Source organism: Coenobita brevimanus, chromosome 53, assembly GCF_032717465.1.
Source record: "Coenobita brevimanus isolate Jiangsu-jjx chromosome 53, ASM3271746v2, whole genome shotgun sequence".
NCBI lineage: Eukaryota > Metazoa > Arthropoda > Malacostraca > Decapoda > Coenobitidae > Coenobita > Coenobita brevimanus.
The window spans coordinates 3,815,001-3,840,000 of record NC_137006.1 but is presented as its reverse complement, the minus strand read 5'-3'; the positions used below and the strand labels follow the sequence as shown (position 1 = coordinate 3,840,000).

General features: G+C 44.1%; 2 protein-coding genes across 3 annotated transcripts in view; both read left to right on the top strand.

Moving 5' to 3' along the window:
* The window catches only part of Crag (DENN domain-containing protein Crag), a 92,561-nt gene extending 91,786 nt beyond the window's left edge, over positions 1 to 775 (top strand). Inside the window, 1 exon segment of the mRNA XM_080273158.1 lies at positions 389 to 775. Coding sequence (XP_080129284.1) covers positions 389 to 525 — 137 coding nt within the window. The 3' untranslated portion in view covers positions 526 to 775.
* LOC145400746 (WD repeat and SOCS box-containing protein 1-like) overlaps positions 1 to 25,000 on the top strand; it is a 456,090-nt gene that overhangs the window by 136,454 nt on the left and 294,636 nt on the right. The gene's annotated exons all lie outside the window — the stretch shown is intronic.

The following is a 25,000-nucleotide window of genomic DNA, read 5'->3' as shown; positions in this document are numbered from 1 at the left end:
CTGGCACTGCATACCTTCCACATTGACCCATCCTCAGTCAGTACCACCACAGCCTCTAGTGGTGTCATGTGGTTGGTGGTGTGGTTGTGTGTGTGGTTGCTGGTGTGGTTGTGTGTGTGGTTGCTGGTGTGGTTGTTTGTGTGGTTGTGTGTGCGATTGGTGGTGTGGTTGGTGGTAAAACATTTCATCATGTTTTATAAGGAATTTATTATAGTACTGTGTGTGTGTGTGTGTGTGTGTGTATGATAGAGAGAGAGAGAGTTTCAAAATGACACTATTTTCTCACTCCCCCAACAGCCCTGTGTGTGTGTGTGTGTGTGTGTGTGAGAGAGAGAGAGAGAGAGAGAGAGAAATTCAAACCATCGCTCTTGTTTCCTTGCCCCAACAGCGTCGTTTGACCGTGAGTACCGCCGGGCCTACGAGCGGTGTGAGGGCAGTCAGGGCAAGCTGTTATCGGCGTGGGACAAACCGCCGCCCATCGCAGCCGTCTTCTGCCGCCGCTACTTCAGTCCTCTCGCTCTCTGATCCCCCGCCCTCGACGTAAACACCACTTCCTCAATCTCCGCCTCGAACAGATAACCGGCGCTTGGTTTGGCAGCCGCTGTAGTCCGTTTGTTTACACTTGGCGAATGATGTGTTGCTTGGATGTGGATGGGCTGCTGGTATGATGAAGGGAAATGAGTCTCCTTGGTTACTAGTGGTTACTGTGCTGTTTGGAAATGAGTCTCCTTAGTTACTATTGATTACTCTGCTATTTGGTCTCTTGTATGATGCAGGGAAATGCGTCTCCTTGGTTACTATCCAATTTTTTCACACTAGCTTGGCCCAAAATTGCCATCTCCCCATCATGAATGCTGAGTTATAAGGACACATTGTGGAATATGATGCTTGTCACGAAGAAGTGCCGTGGAAAGGATGTAGAGCCGAGTCTCCTTGGTTACTATCCATTTTTTTTTTACTCTAGCTTGGCCCAAAATTTCCATCTCACCATCATGAATGTTTAATTATAAGGATACGTAGAATATGATGCCTGTCACAAAGAAGTGCCATGGAAAGGATGTAGAGCCATAGTATTGTCTTTTTCATCACTGAGCTATGTGAAATAAGCCGCAAAAGGACGAAAATCTGGGCCAGAATATATGAGTGAGGGGTGTGTGTGCTGGGGAGAGGGCAGCGAAATGGCGGGGGACAGGGGGACATGGAGGTGATTTGTTTGTGGCCACCCTTTATGAAATTAAGGCGTCTGGCGGTAGATAAGAGTAAAAACAATATTAAATCACCTTTCCGCTCCAATCTGTCTACACCTGGCCATCAGCTGAGCAGAAAGGAGGTAGGGATCATGTCAGGTGAGAGTGAACATTGTATCTTTAGGTGTCATAGAGAAAGCATTGATAATTTGCCGTTTTTGCGTTTTTTGAAGAAGGGGGAGGGATGGGGAAAAAAATCTCCATACGCTTTTTTTGTGGAGAGGTAGTGATGATTTTGAAAGAGAGATTGGTAATGATGGTTTTTGCATTTCTGAGTTCTGGGGCTGTGGATTTTTAGGAAGGGGGGGAGGGAGAAGGGAAAAAAAATCTCCATACGCTTTTTCCATAGAGAGGTGGGGATGGTTTTGAGATAGGGAAAGGTGGATGGGTGTTTGAAAGATGGATGGGTGTTTGGGAGTGCCTGGTGTTGAGGGAAAATGGCCGCCCCAATTTCTTTCCTTCTCGTTTGACTTGTAATGACTTTCTGGGCAGGCAGTCGTTAGTTGGATGTATTGTATTATTCATTCATTCATTTCATCCATCATCTAATCCTACATTGCCCCATGAGAAGTGTAGGAACCCGGGGGTAGGCAAGTTGGTCCTGACATTTAAGATGAGAGTGACCAGCCTCACTCATCCCTGAGTGGCATTACATGAGCAATAAACCCCAACCACCCCTTGGATATGAACCTTCACCAGCTCAATCCGATTGGAGTGCAATAATTACCCACTAAACCACTAGGCGCCATAATTTGGTTATATGGTTACCATCCAGCGTAGTAAATGGTTTCCTGGTGTACAGGAAACCATTTGGCTTGTCACTCAGTGTAGAGTTACCCACAGGCAGAAGGAAGAGGAAAGAATGAAGGAAGGAAAGACAGAAGAGGGAGTGTAAAGTCACCCATAGGCAGAAGGAAGTGGAAAGAATGAAGGAAAGAAAGACGGAAGAGGGAGTGTAAAGTCACCCACAGGCAGAAGGAAGAGGAAAGAATGAAGGAAAGAAAGACAGAAGAGGGAGTGTAAAGTCACCCACAGGCAGAAGGAAGAGGAGAGAATGAAGGAAAGAAAGACAGAAGAGGGAGTGTAAAGTCACCCACAGGCAGAAGGAAGAGGAAAGAATGAAGGAAAGAAAGACAGAAGAGGGAGTGTAAAGTCACCTACAGGCAGAAGGAAGAGGAAAGAATGAAGGAAAGAAAGACAGGAGAGGGAGTGTAAAGTCACCTACAGGCAGAAGGAAGAGGAAAGAATGAAGGAAAGAAAGACAGAAGAGGGAGTGTAAAGTCACCCACAGGCAGAAGGAAGAGGAAAGAATGAAGGAAAGAAAGACAGACAGACAAGAGTGTAAAGTCACCCACAGGCAGAAGGAAGAGGAAAGAATGAAGGAAAGAAAGACAGACAGACAAGAGTGTAAAGTCACCCACAGGCAGAAGGAAGAGGAAAGAATGAAGGAAAGAAAGACAGAAGAGGGAGTGTAAAGTCACCCACAGGCAGAAGGAAGAGGAAAGAATGAAGGAAAGACAGACAGAAGAGGGAGTGTAAAGTCACCAACAGGCAGAAGGAAGAGGAAAGAATGAAGGAAAGACAGACAGAAGAGGGAGTGTAAAGTCACCCACAGGCAGAAGGAAGAGGAAAGAATGAAGGAAAGAGAGACAGAAGAGGGAGTGTAAAGTTACCCACAGGCAGAAGGAAGAGGAAAGAATGAAGGAAAGAAAGACAGAAGAGGGAGTGTAAAGTTACCCACAGGCAGAAGGAAGAGGAAAGAATGAAGGAAAGACAGACAGAAGAGGGAGTGTAAAGTTACCCACAGGCAGAAGGAAGAGGAAAGAATGAAGGAAAGACAGACAGAAGAGGGAGTGTAAAGTCACCCACAGGCAGAAGGAAGAGGAAAGAATGAAGGAAAGAGAGACAGAAGAGGATGGAGGGAAAGAAGGGCGGAGGAGAGGAAAGGGCAGACACCCGAGAGCAGCACTACATCAAGTGTGGAATGGTGATTGTATTATTATTATTATTATTATTATTATTGTTATTATTATTATTATGGTTATTATTGGTATTTTATTATTATTAGTGTTATGAGCATTATTTTTATTATTATTATTATTATTTTTTTTTTTTTTTTTTTTTTTTTTTTAATGGTGGTAGTGATGATGGTGATGATGTTGGTGATTGTAATGATGATGATGGGAGATTGTGTTGGTGATGATGATGTTGATGGCAGACTTGTGATGATGATGATGATGATAGTGATGATGGTGATGATGATGATGATGATGGATTACAAAATTAATTATTATTATGATGAAGGTCTTTAAATTATTATGATAATGATCAGACTTTGAAAATAATGATGATGGTGAAATAGTGCATAATATGTAATGGTGATGATGATGATGATGATGGTGATGAGGAGGAGGAGAGGAAGGAGAAGGGGGCAGAGGAGGAAACAGTGCAAATTGATGATGATGATGATAATAGTGATGATGACGGTAATGATGATGATGATAATGATGGTAATGATAGCGATGATGGTGATGATGACGAGGATAATAATGATGATGGTAATGATGATGACGAGGGTAATAATGGTGATGATGATGATGGTAATGATGGCAGTGATGGTAATGATAATGATGATAATAGTAATGATGATGATGATGATGATGATGATGGTGATAATTCCAAGCAACTGGTAACTGTGATTTCTTTCAAACGTGCAGCAAGCAGTGTTTTTTGTTTGTTTGTGTGTTTGTCTTGCTGAGGGGTCAATAGATAGATAGATAGATAGATAGAGCATTTCTTTATAGATAGATTGGATGATTGGGAAGATTTGAAATTTTGAAAAAGTGGAGATAGTGGGTGGCAGAAAGGAGTGGAGGAAAGGTGGAAGAGAGGAGGAAAGAGGAAGAAGAGAAGGAGGAAAGGAGGAAGAGAGGAGGAAAGAGGAAGAAGAGAGGGAGGAAAGGAGGAAAGAGGAAGAAGAGAAAGAGGAGAGGAGGAAAGAGGAAGAAGAGAGGGAGGAGAGGAAGAAAAGAGGAGGAAAGTGGAAGAAGAGAGGGAGGAAAGGAGAAAGAGTGGAGGAAAGAGGAAGAGAGGAGGAAAGAGGAAGAAGAAGGGAGGAAAGGAGGAGGAGAGGAGGAAAGAGGAAGAAGAGAGGGAGGAAAGGAGGAAGAAGGAAGAGGAGAGGGAGGAAGAAGAGAGGAGGAAACAGTGAAAGAGGAAGAAGAGAGGAGGAAAGTGGAAGAAGAGAGGGAGGAAAGGAGGAAGGAGGAGGAAGAGTGAGAGAGAAAGAAAAAGTGAGACAGGAGAAAGGGAGGTAGAGAATTATAAAAGATAGTAAAAGAATTGTGAGAAAATGACAAAATAGACATAGGAAAGTGAGAAAGAAAAAGTGAGAAAGGAGAAAGGGAGGTAGAAAGTTAAAAAAAAGATAGTACAGTAAGAGAATAGTGAGAGAGAAAGAAAGTGTGAAAACAGGGGTAGAATTGTGAGAGAAAAAGAAAGAAAGAGAAAATTGACAGAATTGTGAGAGAAGAAGAAAGAAAGTGAGAAAATTGACAGAATTGTGAGAGAAAAAGAAAGAAAGAGAAAATTGACATAGAATTGTGAGAGAAAAAGAAAGAAAGAGAGAAAATTGACATAGAATTGTGAGAGAAAAAGAAAGAAAGAGAAAATTGACATAGAATTGTGAGAGAAAAAGAAAGTGAGAAAATTGACATAGAATTGTGAGAGAAAAAGAAAGAAAGTGAGAAAATTGACATAGAATTGTGAGAGAAAAAGAAAGAAAGAGAGAAAATTGACATAGAATTGTGAGAGAAAAAGAAAGAAAGAGAAAATTGACATAGAATTGTGAGTGAAAAAAAAAAAAAGTGTGAAAATAGATGTTGAATTGAGAGAGAAGAAGAGAGAGAGAAAATTGACATAGAATTGTGAGAGGAAAGGTGAGAGAAAAAGAACAAGAGAAAATTGCCATAGAAAAGTGAGAGAAAAAGAGAAAATAGACATAGAAAAGTGAGAGAAAAAGAACAAAGGAAAACAGACATAGAATTGTGAGAGAAAAAGAAAAAAGGAAAATAGACATAGAATTGTGACAGAAAAAGAAAGAGAGAAAATAGATGTAGAAAAGTGAGAGAAAAATAGAAAATAGACATAGAATTGTGAGAGAAAAAGAAAGAAAGTGAGAAAGTAGATGTAGAAAAGCGAGGCAGTAGATATAAAAGCCACAAACGTTGAGTGCAGGAGGTAGATAGATAAGTGTGTGCCTTACCCGTTGCCGCCAAGCTGAGGACGTGTATGTGACGTGTCCGCACCCGACCCGACCCAACCCAGTCTGATATTACACACTGCAGTCCGTTCTGGGCCACGTCGGGTCATGCCGGGGGTCGGGCCTGGATTCTGTGACCTCGTTTGACCTCGACGACCATGAACCAGGTCGTTAGGAAGCTTGTAGAGAGTTACTTTGGTCATTTGCACATCTTAGTGAATTTTTATGAGGTCCAAAATTAGGTCAGAGTATAATTCATTGACCTGAGTGAATATTTACCATGTCGGGTCATTGGGGAGGTCATAGTTGGGATTCTGTGACCCCTGTTGACCTGAGCATACTACACGAGGGTCAGAAAGTAGTCAGAAAAAAATTGCTGTGACCTTGTGACCTGTTTAATTACTTCATAAAGAACGTCAGGGTTGTCTTCGTTGACCTAGCGTCGACCTGAGTGAATGTCGGCCACATCGGGTCATGGTGAAGGTCGGCCCGGGATCCTGTGACCTCTCATGACCCGAACTAATTTTAATTGGGTTAATCTGGGTCGTTAATCAAGTCAGGAAGCAGGTCAAGACAGGATTCCACGACCCCTCATGGCCCGAGGTGAGCTTAGTCAGGTCAGGAAGCAGGTCAGCAGAATTCCACGACCTCCCTTGACCCGAGGTGAGCATTAGGCAGGTCAGCGGAATTCCACGACCTCCCTTGACCTGAGTTGAGCTTTAGTCGGGTCAGAAGGCAGGTCAGCAGAATTCCACGACCTCCCGTGACCCGAGATGAGCTTTAGTCAGGTCAGAAGAGGGGTCAGCAGAATCCCCTGACCTCCCCTGACCCGAGGTGACCCCTATCCCGGGTACTGTGTGGGTGAGGCCAGAATTATGCTATTAAAATGTACAGTATGGTTTGTTGGTGTGGATATTATTACTGCTATTATTATTATTAATGTACATGCAGTTGTCAATATGTACGTTTGTGTGCGCGTGTGTGTGTGTATGTATAGTGATGAGAGAGAGAGACTCCATGGGCTAGGAAGCTCCTTAACACCTCTTCCTTTCTGATTTATTCCTGTTTCTGGTTCGTCACTGTATTCTTGTGTCATGCAGTTTGGGGATAAATCACTAAGGAAGAGGTGTTAGGGAGCTTTCTTAAATGAAGCTCCCAAACACCTTTTCCTTACTGATTTATCCCAGTTTCTGCTGCATTACTATATTCTTGTGTGTAATGCAATCATGTCTATATTGAAAAGACATAAGCAAACTAGGGGATATTATTGAGTTGTTTGGATAAATCACTAAGGAAGAGGTGTTAGGGAGCTTTCTTAACCACAAAGAATGCTTTTCAAGGGGCGGTATTCTAGTATGGTTAGGAAGCTTACTTAATAATTTTTCCTTACTGATTTATTCTTGATTCTGCTCCGTTAATATATTCGTGTGTGTATCATGTGATAGGAAGCGTTAGGAGAAACACACTGAGGTGGTTTGGCCATGTGGAGAGGATGCAGAGTGAGAGACTGATGAGGAGAGTGTATGTGAGTGAGGTGGAGAGGGGAAGAGGGAGGGGGAGGCTGAGGATGTGATGGAGTGGAGAGGTATATGAGAGAGGGGGATGTGAGCTGGGAGCAGGGCAGTGAAATGGCGGGGGACAGGGCGACATGGAGACGATTTGTTTGTGGCCACCCCTTACAGGATTAAGACGTCTGGCAATAGATAGATAGGTAGTGTCATGTCTCCATATTGAAAAGACATACAAAGCATGCCGGGGGAAATTAATGAGTCATTGGAGAATAAATCACTAAAGAAAAGGTGTTAGGGAGCCTCCTGACCCGACGTGCCCCTGTGTGATGGCCGGGCGTATAGCATTTTGAGTTTGATTTTTGATGGCGTTTTTGGAAATTTCATTATTTTTTATTCATTATTTTTTTTTTGAAGAACCAGCAGTGCCCCCAAACTCCCTCCATCGCTTCAATTATTTTTTCCGTAATTTATTCTTGCTTACGACGATTTGGCTCAGCTTACGAGACTTCTTACGACGGGGAAGAGAGAGGGAGTCATTATTATTATTATTATTGTTATTATTATTATTATTATTATTATTAAACTATTATTTTTTTTTAATGCAAGGAAGAAGGAACCAAAGGCCAGAAGCCTGTACGATTGGCTTTTGGTGAAATGTAGAATTCTGTGATTATTATTATTATTATTATTATTATTATTATTATTATTATGATTATTATTATTATTATTATTATGATTATTATTATTATTGTTATTATTACTACTATCACTACTGCTACTATTGTATTTTATTTATTTATTTATTTCAATATACTGACCCCCTTTTTGGTATAGAGTGACCTTAAAGTACTGTCTTGTATTGCTAAGTATTTATATCCTGCTTCTGTGATTGAGTCTATTCTAATCTGACCTAACCCACCACCACCTTACTCTACCCTAACCTATTCTATCCTAACTTCATCCAAGCCAGTCTCACCCAACTTAATCTTTCCCTTCCCTTCCCTACTCCTCCTTTTCCTATTCCTTTCCCTTGCCTTGCCTTCCCTTCCCTTCCCTTCCCTTCCCTTCCCTTCCCTTCCCTTGTCTTCCCTTCCCTTCCCTTCCCTTTCCTTCCCTTCCCTTCCCTTTCCTTCCCTTCCCTTCCCCTCCCTTCCCTTCCCTTCCCCTCTTCATCCTCCTCTTCCCTATCCTTTCCTTCCCATCTCTTCCCTCCCCTTCTGTTTTGTATTGGCGTTGTGTATTGGGTTCACCTTTGCTCTGGAATTGGTACTGGTGGAGGGCTGACAGGGGTATTGCCCAGTACCATGACATCTGTTACTTGTTACTGGACATGGAGAGAAAGACAGGAGGAGAAATAGGGAGGTAAGAGATAGAGGAAGAGGAGAGGAGGAAGGGGAAGAGAGAGGGAAGGAGGTAGGGAAGGGACGAAGTACACAGATACATAATTTCTCTTCCACCGTGCATCTCCACTTCTTCATGTTAATATTCTTTTATCTCTTATAACTTATTTTGCAATCTCATCTCCATGTTAACCCCTCCATCTCATTTACAATACACCTTTTCTCGTATCTATCTATCTATTACCAGACGCCTTACTCCTGTAAGGGGTGGCCACAAACAAATTGCCTTTATGTCGCCCTGTCCCCTGCCATTTCACAGCCCTGCACCCAGCTCACACTCCTCTCTCTCTCTCTCTCTCTCTCTCTCTCTCTCTCTCTCTCCATCACATCCTTGGCCTCCCCCTCCCTCTCCCCCTGTCCACTTCACTCACATACACTCTTCTCGTCAGTCTCTCACTCTCCATCCAAAATCATGGCTGTTTCAGATTTACATGCCGCAGGTAGCCACACAAACAGAACGCATTTCAAACACGTACGAGACGTGTTTTAGCATGTAAGGGACGCGTTTGAAATCTCTGAGGGATGTGTTTAAAGCGCAGTGTTCTGGTACAGTTAGGAAGCTTACTAACACCTCTTCCTTACTGATTTATTCCTGATTCTGCTCTGTTGCTGTATTCTTGCGTGTTATAGATGCAGTGTTGTTAACACCTCTTCCCAACTGATTTATTCCTGATTCTGCTCTGTTGCTGTACTATTGGGTGTTATAGATGCAGTATTGTTAACATTCTTACTGATATATTCCTGATTCTGCTTCATTACTATACTGTGTGTTAGTCATGCAATATTACTAACACCTGTTCCTTACTGATTTATTTCTGATTCTGCTCCATTACTATATTCTTGTGTGCTATTCATGCACTAACACCTCTTCCTTACTGATTTATTTCCAGTTATGTTCTGTTACTGTCTTCTTGTGTGTTATTCATGCAATCTACGTTGATATTGAAAAGACAGAAGAAGCAAACCAGGGGATATTAATGAGAAGTCTGGAGAATAAGTTGTTAAGGAAGAGGTGTTTGGGAGCTTCCTTACCCAACGAGATACAGGTGAAAGTGTCAGAGGGGTGAGTTTAAATTTTCAAACAGACACATTTAAATATACGAGTAACGGTTTTGAAACAGGTGTATTGGGCAGGTATGAAGCGTGTACAGAACGCGTCTACACCTACACGGAACACATTTCAAACTTGTACAGAGCGTTTTAAACATGCAACGCGTGTGATTGATGCAAGGGTTGCCGTGTTGCACTCCCGATATTGCAAACAAGTACTGCATTTGAAGTAGGTGTATTGGGCAGGTGTGAAACGTGTACAGAACGCGTGTACACCTACACGGAACACATTTCAGACTTGTACAGAGCGTTTAAATGTGCAACGAGTGTAATTGATGCAGGGGTTGCCACGTTGCACTCCCAATATTGCAGCGTTTGACCACACGGATGATTGAGAGTTTCCGAGGGTCAGTAGTCAGTAAGGGAAGCCATAGTGTGTTTTTTTCTAATAAGTAAGGGAAGCCGTTTTGCGTTTTTTTGATATTTTTCTTCCGTTTTTCCATTTCCCCTTTTCGGGTGGATGGGAGTGTGATGGTCTGCTCAAGAAGATGGTGATGATTTTGTTTTTTTGTTTTTTTCGCTCCTTGGTTTTCTGTTGATAAATTTTATATATATGGGAGATATATTTGCTGTACATATTAAATAAAGAGATGATGAAAGTTGACAAGGTGGGTGTCATTTGTTAGCCTGTGTGTGTGTGTGTGTGTGTGTTTTATTCTTCAGGTACTATAATTATTATTATATTATTATTTATTATTATTATTATTATTATTATTATTACAGGTACTACTACTACTACTACTGCAACTATTATTATTATTATTATTATTCGTGTCAGGTCAGGTCGTGCTGGGGCCTGCTACTGGTACCATGTAACCCAGTACAACCTGTGTCATGGTCGAACCGCCAGCGACTAAACCGACGACCCCACCGGCCTTGCCTGGTGAGGAGGGTGACTAGACACCCGGCAGGACGAAAAACAAAACCTGTCAAAGGCCGAACGAGCTTCCAAGGTCAACGGCCATCTAGAAATCCTTCACCTTAAGTTGGTCTGGCTTTTCGTCCTTTTGCGGCGTATTTCACGAAGCTCAGCAGCGGAAAAAGACAATACTACGGCTCTGCATCCTCTCCATAGCACTTCTTCGTGACTAATACGGTATTCTAATGTTAATATAGTGTCACAGTGCAGCTTTCGAGATGGAGAGAGAGAATTTTATATCAAGTAATGGTGAAAGGAGTATAGTGGGTTAGATGGAGCTTGTTATAGTCTGTCTACCCTAACTTGGCCTAAAATTGCCATCCCTCCATCTTGAATGCTGAGTTATAGCAAGAGATTAACACTAGAATATGATGCTAGTCACGAAGAAGTGCTCTGGGAAGGATGTAGAGCCATAGCATCGTCTTTTTCAGCCACTGAGCTAAATGAAATAAGCTGCAAAAGGATGAAGATCTGGCCCAGCTTAAGGTGAACTGTTCATTGTTATCCATCCATCCATTATTCAATCCTGCGTTGCCCCATGAGGAGCGTAGGAGCCCAGGGCTAGGCAAGTTAGTCCTGACATTTAAGATGAGAGTGACCAGCCTCACTCATCCCTGAGTGGCATTACATGAGCAATAAACCCCAACCATCCCTTGGATATAAACCTGCACCGGCTCAATCCGATTGGAGCGCCTTGATTACCCACTAAACCACCAGGTGCCATAAATTGGTTATATGGTTACCACCCAGGGTACTAAATGGTTTCCTGGTGTACAGGAAACCATTTGACTTGTCACTCAGTGTAGAGTTACCCACAGGCAGAAGGAAGCGGAAAGAATGAAGGAAAGACAGACAGAAGAGGGAGTGTAAAGTCACCCACAGGAAGAAGGAAGAGGAAAGAATGAATGAAAGAAAGACAGAAGAGGGAGTGTAAAGTCACCCACAGGCAGAAGGAAGAGGAAAGAATGAAGGAAAGAAAGACAGAAGAGGGAGTGTAAAGTCACCCACAGGCAGAAGGAAGAGGAAAGAATGAAGGAAAGAAAGACAGAAGAGGGAGTGTAAAGTCACCCACAGGCAGAAGGAAGAGGAAAGAATGAAGGAAAGAAAGACAGAAGAGGGAGTGTAAAGTCACCCACAGGCAGAAGGAAGAGGAAAGAATGAAGGAAAGAAAGACGGAAGAGGGAGTGTAAAGTCACCCACAGGCAGAAGGAAGAGGAAAGAATGAAGGAAAGAAAGACAGAAGAGGGAGTGTAAAGTCACCCACAGGCAGAAGGAAGAGGAAAGAATGAAAGAAAGAAAGACAGAAGAGGGAGTGTAAAGTCACCCACAGGGAGAAGGAAGAGGAAAGAATGAAGGAAAGAAAGACAGAAGAGGGAGTGTAAAGTCACCCACAGGCAGAAGGAAGAGGAAAGAATGAAGGAAAGACAGAAGAGGGAGTGTAGAGTCACCCACAGGCAGAAGGAAGAGGAAAGAATGAAGGAAAGAAAGACAGAAGAGGGAGTGTAAAGTCACCCACAGGCAGAAGGAAGAGGAAAGAATGAAGGAAAGAAAGACAGAAGAGGGAGTGTAAAGTCACTGATAGGCAGAAGGAAGAGGAAAAAATGAAGGAAAGAAAGACAGAAGAGGGAGTGTAGAGTCACCCACAGGCAGAAGGGAGAAGAAAGAATGAAGGAAAGAAAGACAGAAGAGGGAGTGTAAAGTCACCCACAGGCAGAAGGAAGAGGAAAGAATGAAGGAAAGACAGAAGAGGGAGTGTAAAGTCACCCACAGGCAGAAGGAAGAGGAAAGAATGAAGGAAAGAAAGACAGAAGAGGGAGTGTAAAGTCACCCACAGGCAGAAGGAAGAGGAAAGAATGAAGGAAAGAAAGACAGAAGAGGGAGTGTAAAGTCACCCACAGGCAGAAGGAAGAGGAAAGAATGAAGGAAAGAAAGACTGAAGAGGGAGTGTAAAGTCACCCACAGGTAGAAGGAAGAGGAAAGAATGAAGGAAAGACAGAAGAGGGAGTGTAAAGTCACCCACAGGCAGAAGGAAGAGGAAAGAAAGACAGAAGAGGGAGTGTAAAGTCACTGATAGGCAGAAGGAAGAGGAAAGAATGAAGGAAAGAAAGACAGAAGAGGGAGTGTAAAGTCACCCACAGGCAGAAGGAAGAGGAAAGAATGAAGGAAAGACAGAAGAGGGAGTGTAAAGTCACCCACAGGCAGAAGGAAGAGGAAAGAATGAAGGAAAGAAAGACAGAAGAGGGAGTGTAACGTCACCCACAGGCAGAAGGAAGAGGAAAGAATGAAGGAAAGAAAGACAGAAGAGGGAGTGTAAAGTCACCCGTAGGCAGAAGGAAGAGGAAAGAATGAAGGAAAGACAGAAGAGGGAGTGTAAAGTCACCCACAGGCAGAAGGAAGAGGAAAGAATGAAGGAAAGAAAGACAGAAGAGGGAGTGTAAATTCACCCACAGGCAGAAGGAAGAGGAAAGAATGAAGGAAAGAAAGATAGAAGAGGGAGTGTAAAGTCACCCACAGGCAGAAGGAAGAGGAAAGAATGAAAGAAAGACAGAAGAGGGAGTGTAAAGTCACCCACAGGCAGAAGGAAGAGGAAAGAATGAAGGAAAGAAAGACAGAAGAGGGAGTGTAAAGTCACCCACAGGTAGAAGGAAGAGGAAAGAATGAAGGAAAGAAAGACAGAAGAGGGAGTGTAAAGTCACCCACAGGCAGAAGGAAGAGGAAAGAATGAAGGAAAGAAAGACAGAAGAGGGAGTGTAAAGTCACCCACAGGTAGAAGGAAGAGGAAAGAATGAAGGAAAGAAAGACAGAAGAGGGAGTGTAAAGTCACCCACAGGCAGAAGGAAGAGGAAAGAATGAAGGAAAGAAAGACAGAAGAGGGAGTGTAAAGTCACCCACAGGTAGAAGGAAGAGGAAAGAATGAAGGAAAGAAAGACAGAAGAGGGAGTGTAAAGTCACCCACAGGCAGAAGGAAGAGGAAAGAATGAAGGAAAGAAAGACAGAAGAGGGAGTGTAAAGTCACCCACAGGCAGAAGGAAGAGGAAAGAATGAAGGAGAGAAAGACAGAAGAGGGAGTGTAAAGTCACCCACAGGCAGAAGGAAGAGGAAAGAATGAAGGAAAGAAAGACAGAAGAGGGAGTGTAAAGTCACCTACAGGCAGAAGGAAGAGGAAAGAAAGACAGAAGAGGGAGTGTAAAGTTACCCACAGGCAGAAGGAAGAGGAAAGAATGAAGGAAAGAAAGACAGAAGAGGGAGTGTAAAGTTACCCACAGGTAGAAGGAAGAGGAAAGAAAGACAGAAGAGGGAGTGTAAAGTCACCCACAGGCAGAAGGAAGAGGAAAGAATGAAGGAAAGACAGAAGAGGGAGTGTAAAGTTACCCACAGGCAGAAGGAAGAGGAAAGAATGAAGGAAAGAAAGACAGAAGAGGGAGTGTAAAGTCACCCACAGGCAGAAGGAAGAGGAAAGAATGAAGGAAAGAAAGAAGAGGGAGTGTAAAGTCACCCACAGGTAGAAGGAAGAGGAAAGAATGAAGGAAAGAAAGAAGAGGGAGTGTAAAGTCACCCACAGGCAGAAGGAAGAGGAAAGAATGAAGGAAAGAAAGACAGAAGAGGGAGTGTAAAGTCACCCACAGGCAGAAGGAAGAGGAAAGAATGAAAGAAAGAAAGAAGAGGGAGTGTAAAGTCACCCACAGGCAGAAGGAAGAGGAAAGAATGAAGGAAAGAAAGACAGAAGAGGGAGTGTAAAGTCACCCACAGGCAGAAGGAAGAGGAAAGAATGAAGGAAAGAAAGACAGAAGAGTGAGTGTAAAGTCACCCACAGCAAGAAGGAAGAGGAAAGAATGAAGGAAAGAAAGACAGAAGAGGGAGTGTAAAGTCACCCACAGGCAGAAGGAAGAGGAAAGAATGAAGGAAAGAAAGACAGAAGAGGGAGTGTAAAGTCACCCACAGGCGGAAGGAAGAGGAAAGAATGAAGGAAAGAATGACAGAAGAGGGAGTGTAAAGTCACCCACAGGCAGAAGGAAGAGGAAAGAATGAAGGAGAGAATGACAGAAGAGGGAGTGTAAAGTCACCCAGAGGCAGAAGGAAGAGGAAAGAATGAAGGAAAGAAAGACAGAAGAGGGAGTGTAAAGTCACCCACAGGCAGAAGGAAGAGGAAAGAATGAAGGAGAGAAAGACAGAAGAGGGAGTGTAAAGTCACCCACAGGCTGAAGGAAGAGGAAAGAATGAAGGAAAGAAAGACAGAAGAGGGAGTGTAAAGTTACCCACAGGCAGAAGGAAGAGGAAAGAATGAAGGAAAGAAAGACAGAAGAGGGAGTGTAAAGTTACCCACAGGCAGAAGGAAGAGGAAAGAATGAAGGAAAGAAAGACAGAAGAGGGAGTGTAAAGTCACCCACAGGCAGAAGGAAGAGGAAAGAATGAAGGAAAGAAAGACAGAAGAGGGAGTGTAAAGTCACCCACAGGCAGAAGGAAGAGGAAAGAATGAAGGAAAGAAAGACAGAAGAGGTAGTGTAAAGTCACCCACAGGCAGAAGGAAGAGGAAAGAATGAAGGAAAGAAAGACAGAAGAGGGAGTGTAAAGTCACCCACAGGCAGAAGGAAGAGGAAAGAATGAAGGAAAGAAAGACAGAAGAGGGAGTGTAAAGTCACCCACAGGCAGAAGGAAGAGGAAAGAATGAAGGAAAGAAAGACAGAAGAGGGAGTGTAAAGTCACCCACAGGCAGAAGGAAGAGGAAAGAATGAAGGAAAGAAAGACAGAAGAGGGAGTGTAAAGTCACCCACAGGCAGAAGGAAGAGGAAAGAATGAAGGAAAGAAAGACAGAAGAGGGAGTGTAAAGTCACCCACAGGCAGAAGGAAGAGGAAAGAATGAAGGAAAGAAAGACAGAAGAGGGAGTGTAAAGTCACCCACAGGCAGAAGGAAGAGGAAAGAATGAAGGAAAGAAAGACAGAAGAGGGAGTGTAAAGTCACCCACAGGCAGAAGGAAGAGGAAAGAATGAAGGAAAGAAAGACAGAAGAGGGAGTGTAAAGTCACCCACAGGCAGAAGGAAGAGGAAAGAATGAAGGAAAGAAAGACAGAAGAGGGAGTGTAAAGTCACCCACAGGCAGAAGGAAGAGGAAAGAATGAAGGAAAGAAAGACAGAAGAGGGAGTGTAAAGTCACCCACAGGCAGAAGGAAGAGGAAAGAATGAAGGAAAGAAAGACAGAAGAGGGAGTGTAAAGTCACCCACAGGCAGAAGGAAGAGGAAAGAATGAAGGAAAGAAAGACAGAAGAGGGAGTGTAAAGTCACCCACAGGCAGAAGGAAGAGGAAAGAATGAAGGAAAGAAAGACAGAAGAGGGAGTGTAAAGTCACCCACAGGCAGAAGGAAGAGGAAAGAATGAAGGAAAGAAAGACAGAAGAGGGAGTGTAAAGTCACCCACAGGCAGAAGGAAGAGGAAAGAATGAAGGAAAGAAAGACAGAAGAGGGAGTGTAAAGTCACCCACAGGCAGAAGGAAGAGGAAAGTAGGACGAGAGGAAAGAGCAGACTCCCAAACAACAGTACATCAAGTGAGTGGATGCATATTATTACCGGTATAAAAATTATTGAATTTTTATTATTATAAATTATTATTAATATTATTATTATTATAAATTATTATAAATTATTATTTTTATAAATTATTATTATTTTTATAAATTATTATTATTATTATTATTATTATTATTATTATAAAATTATTATTATTATTAATATACATTATTATTACTATTATTATTATTATTAGGTTTAGTAAGTTAGATTTACTATTATTACTTCCTCTTGTACTTAAATACTTGTCAGTTATTATTATTTTGATTCCAGTGTCTTGGAAGGTGAGTTAGTGAGTGTGTGGCCCATTTAATTAGATATAGAATATTTTTTTTTTATGCCTCACCCCATCCTTAGGTGGGAGAAGAGGTCTGGATGATGATGGTTATTATTATTATTATTATTATTATTATTATCATTATTGTTATCTTTGGCTTATTACAATTATTATTATTATTATTATTATTATTATTTTCATTATTATCATTTTTGTTATCTTTAGCTTAGTACAGTTATAGTTATTACTATTAATTATTATTATTATTATTATTATTATTATTTTCAGCTAATTAAATATTATTATAGTTATTATTTTGTTACTACTATAAGCCTTAGGTAATTAGATACATATTACTATTATTAGTAGTAGTAGTGTTAGTAATTGCATAGTATTTTAGTTACTTTATTGTACGTATACTTATTGCCAAGTCTTGCCTCCTCTAAGTAATTTTTTCTCCTCTGTGGCCTCCCGTGTATTGTCTCTTGGTGTTTGGAAAGTGAGCGAATCTCCCTTTTTTTATATATAAGAAATTTGGCTCACTTGTCTAGGTTTAATTTTTCATTCGATTTTATTTGGAAGGAAAACCATATCCTCTCAGGCCTTTGTGTGTGTGTGTGTGTGTGTGTGTGTGTGTGTGTGTGTGTGTGTGTGTGTGTGTGTGTGTGTGGAAAATTGGTCGGTGCGGCTTTTCTTTCTGTCGTTCGGTTTTTGGTTGGACAGAAGATGAATGAATTTCCTGTGGCTTTTTCTTCTTACGTTCTTTTTGAAGCGGGTATCTTACGACAATATGGCCTCGAGGCGGATCGCTGCCGGTAAAAAACTGCGACATTTCCATTATTATTATTATTATTTTTTATTAGCCTATTTTTATTATTGTTACTTATTATTACTATTATTTTTATTATTATTTTTATTCTTATTTTTATTATTATTAGTAGTAGTAGTAGTATTAGTTATTATTATTTATTATTATTATTATATTATTATTATATTATTATTATTATTATTATTATTATTATTACTCGTTGTAGTGTTATTATTAATATGCATTATTGTAGGAAATTATGATAGATTACTTGTGAAAAGGATCATTTTCAGTGAGAGAGAGAGAGAGAGAGAGAGAGAGAGAGAGAGAGAGAGAGAGAGAGGATAGAATGGAGAGGAAAGGGAAGGAAGGAATGGAGAGGAAAGGGAAGGAAGGAAAGGAGGGTGAGAGGAGCAGAAGGAGGAGGGAGATGTAGGTGAAGGAGGGAAGGAGTGAGAGAGGGAGGAAATACCAGACCTCCAAGATATGTCCCTCCCTCCCTCCCTTACTTCCTCCCTCCCTCCCTCCCTCCCTCCCTCCCTTCCCTCCTTCCTCCCTTCCTTCCCTCCTTCCTCCCCTCCCTCTCTCCCTCCCTCCCTCCCTCCCTTCCCTCCTTCCTTCCTTCCTTCCTTCCTCCCTCCCTCCCTCCCTTCCTTCCTTCCTCCCTCCCTCCCTCCCTTCCGTCCTTCCTTCTTCCCTCCCTCCCTCCCTCCCTCCCTCCTTCCTCCCTTCCGTCCTTCCTTCTTCCCTCCCTCCCTCCCTCCCTCCGCCACGTGCGAGTCGGAGTGAGGCGCGTGTCAGCACTTAACCATGATTGTCTGAGAGAGAGAGAGAGAGAGAGAGAGAGAGAATTATAGATAGATGGATGGACGATTGGACAGAGAGACAGACTGACAAAAAAAGGAAGAGAGAACTAGAGATGGACGGATAGATAGATAGATTGAGGGGATTGAGAGAGAGAGATAATTATAGATAGATAAATGGTTTATTGGATGGATATGTATTTAGATAGATGGATGAATAGGTAAGTAGATAGATAGACAGAGGAAATTCAGAGACAAAGTGAGAGAGAGAGAGAGAGAGAGAGCTGGGGGGGGGGACAGGAAGGAGTGAGAGAGAAGTCCTTGAGAAGAGATTTACCGTGGGAATTTAACACGTGTCTGCCACTACTACCACCATTACTACCACCACTACCACCATTACTACCAACACTACCACCATTACTACCAACACTACCACCATTACTACCAACACTACCACCATTACTACCAAAACTACAAATATTACCACAACTACCACCACTACAGCTATCACCACAACTACCACTATTACTACCACAACTATCAACATTACCACCACCACCACCACCACAGCTACTGATATTTCTCTGCTACCACCACAACTACCACATCTACCAGCATTACCACCAACATTACCACCACAGTTTCCACCATTACCGTCATTACCACCACCACAACTATCACCATTACTACCACAACTACCACCATCTCAGCAACTACCACTCTCATAAAAAACAATTATTTGGAGATAGTTTGATTGAGAGACTGACTAGGAGAATATGAGGTGGAGGGGGAGACCAAGGATGAGGTGGAGGGATGGGGTGGAGGGGATGGAGAATGAGAGACTGACTAGGAGATTGTATGTGAGTAAGGTGGAGGGGAGACCAAGGACGAGATGGAGGGAGGGAGATAGAAGTGTGTGAGTTGAAGGGAGGGCAGCCAAATGACAAAAAGGCGACATGGAGGCGATTTGTTTGTGGCCACCCCTTAAGGCGTCTGGCTATAGATAGATAGATATAAATAATTTAAGAATATTAACACTTTACATTAAAGCTTTCCGTGTGTGTGTGTGTGTGTGTGTGTGTGTGTGTGTGTGTGTGTGTTACCCTCATCTACCACTACTACCTACCTACTTACCCACCTACCAACCTGCTTACCTACCTACCTCCTACCTACCTACTTACCTACCTACCTACCTACCTGCCTGCCTACTTACCTACAACCTTACCTACTTGTCTTCCCTGTTTAAACTGGCCTTAGATGACTCTCTCTCTCTCTCTCTCTCTCTCTCTCTCTCATTTCTCCGTTTCTATTCTCATTTCTCCATTGTTTTTACTCTCTCTCTCTCTCTCTCTCTCTCTAACCTTTAAGCCACGAGAGAGAGAGAGAGAGAGAGAGAGAGAGAGAGAGAGACCCGCCCACCTCGCTCTCCCATTGGCTGCGTGAAATCCCGCCTTCCTATTGGCTCGCCGTCAGCCAATCAGCGACGCCCTAGGAGACAAAGCCAGATGTCAACAAACCAAGATGTAAACACTGCCAGGAAGAAGGAGACTACTATTATTACTATTATTTCCACTACTACTGCTTAATTAACGCTACTATCACTACGAATAGATGAATATGGCATAGATAGGTAGATAGATAAGTATGGGAGGGAGGGAGGGAAGAGAGAGAGGCGGAGGAAAGTAGGAGTGGCCAAGGAGATAGGTTGGAGGACTTTGAATGTCAACACCACGATCATTGTTCTGATTTCACTACTACGGCTCAAATAACGCTATTATCACTACGAATAGATGGATGTGGGATAGATAGATGGGTAGATAGATAGATATGGGAGGGAGGGAGGAGAGAGAGGCGAAGGAAAGTAGGAGTGGCGAGGATGGGATGGAAGAGTTTGAATGGCACACCACAACCACTGTTACAGTTTTCACTACTACTGCTTAAATAACGCAACTATCACTACGAATAGGTAGATGAAGGGATAGAGGGATGAATCAGGAAGGGAAGGAGGGATGGAGGGAAGAAGGAGAGACGCGGAGGAAAGTAGGAGTGGCGAGGGAGATGGTGGGATGGAGGGGGAGAGGGCCGAGGAAGCGAAGGATGTCAGTCTGGGTTTGGCTGTGAGAGGGGAAGGGTGTTGCATCCTGGAGAGCGGTAGAGAAAGAAAGAAAGAAGATAGAGATAGAAGGGAGATAAGAGAGAGAGATGGAGGAAGATAAATATTCTCTCTCACCCTCTTCGTCTTCCTCTCTTCTTGAATTTAACCAGGTGAGTTGTATCAGTTTGACTTTAATCTCTCTCTCTCTCTCTCTCTCTCTCTCTCTCTCTCTCTCTCTCTCTCTCTCTCTCTCCTTCCTCAGCCTTTCCCACCTTCCACCCTCCCTTCTGCCCTCCCTTCCTTCCTCCCTTCCATCCATCCTCCCTCCCTTCCTTCCTCCCTTCTCTGTGTCCCTCCCTCCTTTCTTTTATTCATGCCTTAATTTCTCCTTCCCTCGTTCCTCTCTTCCTTCTTTCCTTCGCTCCTTCCCATTCATTGGCTCTTTGCGTCCTCCCTCCCGTCCTTCCTTTCCTTCCTGTATTTCCTTCCTTCTTTCCTTCCTGTATTTCCTTCCTTCTTTTCTTCCTGTATTTCCTTCCTTCTTTCCTTCCTGTATTTCCTTCCTTCTTTCCTTTCTCCCTTCCTTCCTTCCTTCCTTCTATCCATCCATCCATACATATATACATCCTTCCTTCTTTCCTTCCATCCATCCATCAGTCCTTCCTTCCTTCCCTCCCTCCCTCCCTCCCTCCCTCCCTCCCTCCCTCCCTCCCATCCATCCATCCACCCCTCCCTCCCTCCCTCCCTCCCTCCCTCCCTCCCATCCACCCCTCCCTCCCTCCCTCCCATCCACCCCTCCCTCCCTCCCTCCCTCCCTCCCTTCCTCCCTCCCATCCCCCCCTCCCTCCCTCCCTCCCTCCCTCCCTCCCATCCCCCCCTCCCTCCCTCCCTCCCTCCCTCCCTCCCTCCCTCCCATCCACCCCTCCCTCCCTCCCTCCCTCCCTCCCTCCCTCCCTCCCATCCACCCCTCCCTCCCTCCCTCCCTCCCACCCCCTCCCTCCCTCCCTCCCTCCCTCCCTCCCTCCCTCCCTCCCTCCCTCCCTCCCTCCCATCCACCCCTCCCTCCCTCCCTCCCTCCCTCCCTCCCTTCCTTCTTTTCTACCTTTTCTTCTTTTCTTTTTGCATCCCATCCTTCCCTCCACTTCCTCGCCTCCCTCCTTCCTTCCTTCATTCCGTCTTTTCCCTTCTTCCTTCCTTCCCTCCTCCTTTTCCTTCCCTCCTTCTGTTCTTCCCTCCTTCTTTCCCTCCTTCCCTTTTCTTCCCTTCTTCCGTCCATCCATCCATCCATCCATCCATCCATCCATCCTTCCTTTCTTCATACATAGGATATAAGCACTTGTATTGAGAGAGAGAGAGAGAGAGAGGAGGGAAGGTATTTAAACTGGCGGCCATCTTGTGACACCATTTCCATCTATACTCCTTTCACCTTAACTTGGCCCAGAATTTCGTCTTTTATTCCATGTATCTAAGTGCCAGAAAAAGATAGTACTACGGCTCTGCATCCCCTCCTTAGCACTTCTTCGTGACTAGCATCATTTGGCGTCCCTCTTTCCGTTACAACCCAACATTCAAGATGGAGGGATGGCAAGTTGCATTTGAAAAAGATTTGATTTATTTATTATTATTTATATTTTTATTTCCCGTCTATTTCCAAATTATTTCTCGTATCGCAGCGCTAGAGTACGGCGTCCTTCCCACGGCACTTCTTCGTGACTAGCACCACTATAATTGCCAGAAATTATCACCGGAAATTGTCATCAGAAATAACTATAATTTCCTAGTATTTTCTTTCCTGGGTATTATTATTATTATTATTATTATTACTACTCATCATTATTATTATTATTATTATTACTCAGTATTATTATTATTATTATTATTATTATTATTATTATTATTAGCGTACTATTATTATTATTATTATTATTATTATTCTAGTTAGATGGGAGGGTTGATTTGACGAGTAACCAAGGAGACTCATTCGTGCCTCTCAACTATTGCATATTACGCTACTACGCCCTAATGTTCTTGTAAAAGGCCTAGAGCACTTCTTCGTGACTAGCATTCCAATCTAGTGTCCATCCATCCATCAGTCTATCTATTTGTCTATCTACATTTCCATCCATCTATCTATCTGTCTATCTATCTATCTATCTATCTGGCTGTCCCATTTCCAGACTCTTAATCCTGTAAGGGGTGGGCACAAACAAATCGCCTCCATGTTACCTCCTCCATTTGGCTGCCTTCCCTCCAACCCACCTCCCTCTCATATTTCACTCCATCCCTCCATCTCATCTTTGGTCTCCCCTCTATACTTCACTCACATATACTCTTCTAGTCAGTCTCTCATTCTCCATCATCCACCCCATACCTCCTCCTCCTCCTCAATCACATACACTCTTCTTGTCAGTCTCTCTTAACCAACTTAGGAAGCGCTGATCAACCCCTTAACACCTCTTCCTGAGCAGTTTATTTGGTTGACCACGTTACTGTCCTCTTCTGTGTTACATAAATCCTTCCCGTATCGCCATGCTCTGTATAAAAGGAATCTCCCCAACACTTTTTCCTAAGCGATTTATTTTGTTTAAACCATACTGTCCTCTTGTGTTACATAAATCCCTCCAATATCGCCATATTCTGCACAAAGGATTCTCCCGAACTCCTTTTCTAAGCGATTTATTTTGCTTATTACGCCTTACTGTCCTCTTCTGTGTTACATAAATCCTTCCAGTATCGCCATACTCTGCATACATACGTACAAAAGGACATTAACCAACCATACCCAAAACTAAATCGCTAAGGAAGAGGTGTTAGGGAGCATCCTTACCTGGCGAGAAGGCAGGTATGAATCTCCTTGGTTACTAGTCTCTGTTCACTCTCACTTGCCCAAAAATTGCCATGGATTAACACTAGAATATGATGCTAGTCACGAAGAAGTGCTGTGGAAAGGATGTAGAGCCATAGTATTGTTTTTTATGCTAGTCACGAAGAAGTGCTATGGAAAAGATGTAGAGCCGTAGTATTGTCTTTTTCTGCCACTGAGCTACGTGAAATAAGCTGCAAAAGGACGAAAATCTGGGCCAAGTTGGAGTGAAGAGAGTATAGACACTGAATTTAAGATGGCTACCAGGGTAGCCAAATCTCTCTCTCTCTCTCTCTCTCTCTCTCTCTCTAACTATACCTGTCTGTCTGTCAATATTTCTGTCCATTTCTGTTTGTGTGTGTGTGTTTGAGTAAGTAGAGAGAGAGAGCAACAAGAGATAGGAGAGAGAGAGAGAGAGAGAGAGAGCAACAAGAGATAGGAGAGAGAGAGAGAGAGAGAGCAACAAGAGATAGGAGAGAGAGAGAGAGAGGGAGATTGACAGCAACAAGAGGGAGAGGGAGAGAGCAAGAAGAAAGAGGGAGAGAGAGAAGTTGAGGAGAGAGAGAGAGCTTACTATCTCAAAACCCACTCTTCTTTGCAGATGTGGCTGGACCTCGAATCAGTGTTGATGGAGGAAGCCCACAGCCCACCAGACCCCGCCCGAAGCCACGCCATTCCCTCCCAGACCACTCCAGACCCCGCCCCCACCCTAGACCACACCCACACCCACCTAGATCCCACCCTCAGCTACCCCCATCCCACCCACACTCACCCAGACCCAACCCACACACCCCCAGACCCCACCCAGCTAGCTTCATCTCAGCCACATTTCAGCCCCGTCCAGCTTAACCCCAGCCACCTTAGCCCTCCAGAGCACGCCCAGCCCCCACCCCTCCCGCCCACACCCCCAGGAGGCAGCACGGTTGATATAACAGTGGGTGGGTGCAATGCCAGTGACCCCACCCACCTGCCGCAACTCCCCAGTGCCTTCCCCGCCCACTCGCACCAGGGTTCGGGAAGGTGGATGGAGTGCGAACAGGTGTTTTTAGGTTATGCCCACTCCACGTCAGCTTCCCAGGTGGTGGAGATGCCCTACAGTGCCGGTATATCTCCCCATACCACCCCCGAGACATCCTATACCATCCTCCATACCACAGAGGAGTCCTACACCCTTGCCCACACCACAGAAGCATCCTATACCAGTGCCCACACCACTGAGAAATCTTTTACCAACACCCACACCATGAAAATACCCAACACGACAAATCACACCACTGGAATACCCAACAGTGCTTCCCATACCACTGGTATACCACACCACAATACCACATACACCACTGAAAAGGCATCCACCACCAAGACACCATTTGCCACACACCACACACCTCCTGCCACCAATTCCAGCCAGCCATCTTCCCCATTTCCTGGTTGCTTCAAAAGCTCGGCTCCAAGTGACATTCAGATGGCTCCCCGTCCTCTCTACAACACCCCTCCGCCTGGCTCTGGGATTGTGGTGGGGCGGAGGGGTGGAGCGGGACTCTACCAGTACTGGGGTGGGTCGGGGATAGTGCTCACCCCACCCACATCCCCACACCCACCAGGACTTGTAGCTGCACCCATCCTTTGCCCACCCGTCATGCCTCCTGAAGAGACACCACCACCGGCCGCCACCCGCCCACGTCGTCGCCGCAGCCGCCGTCGCCCTGTAGTCCACCCTTGCCCTCACCCGGCCTGCCTCAAGACATACACAAAGTCATCACACCTGAAGGCCCACCTGCGCACACACACGGGCGAGAAGCCATACACATGTAGGTGGCGCGGGTGTGGCTGGAGGTTTGCGCGGTCGGACGAGTTGACGCGACACTACCGCAAGCACACCGGCGACCGGCCCTTCCAGTGTCGCCTGTGTGAGCGCGCCTTCTCCCGCTCCGACCACCTCAGTCTGCACATGAAGCGGCACGTGGCACTGTGATTCTCATGCTGGACCATAGGAGCCGCTACAGTTGGTGTGAGGTGGAAGTGACTATCCCACCACTGCCACCAATTTACCAACGCTACCACCAATTTACCAATGCTACTGCCAATTTCCCAACACTACCGCCAGTTTCCCACCGCTACCACCAATTTCCCACCGCTGCCACCAA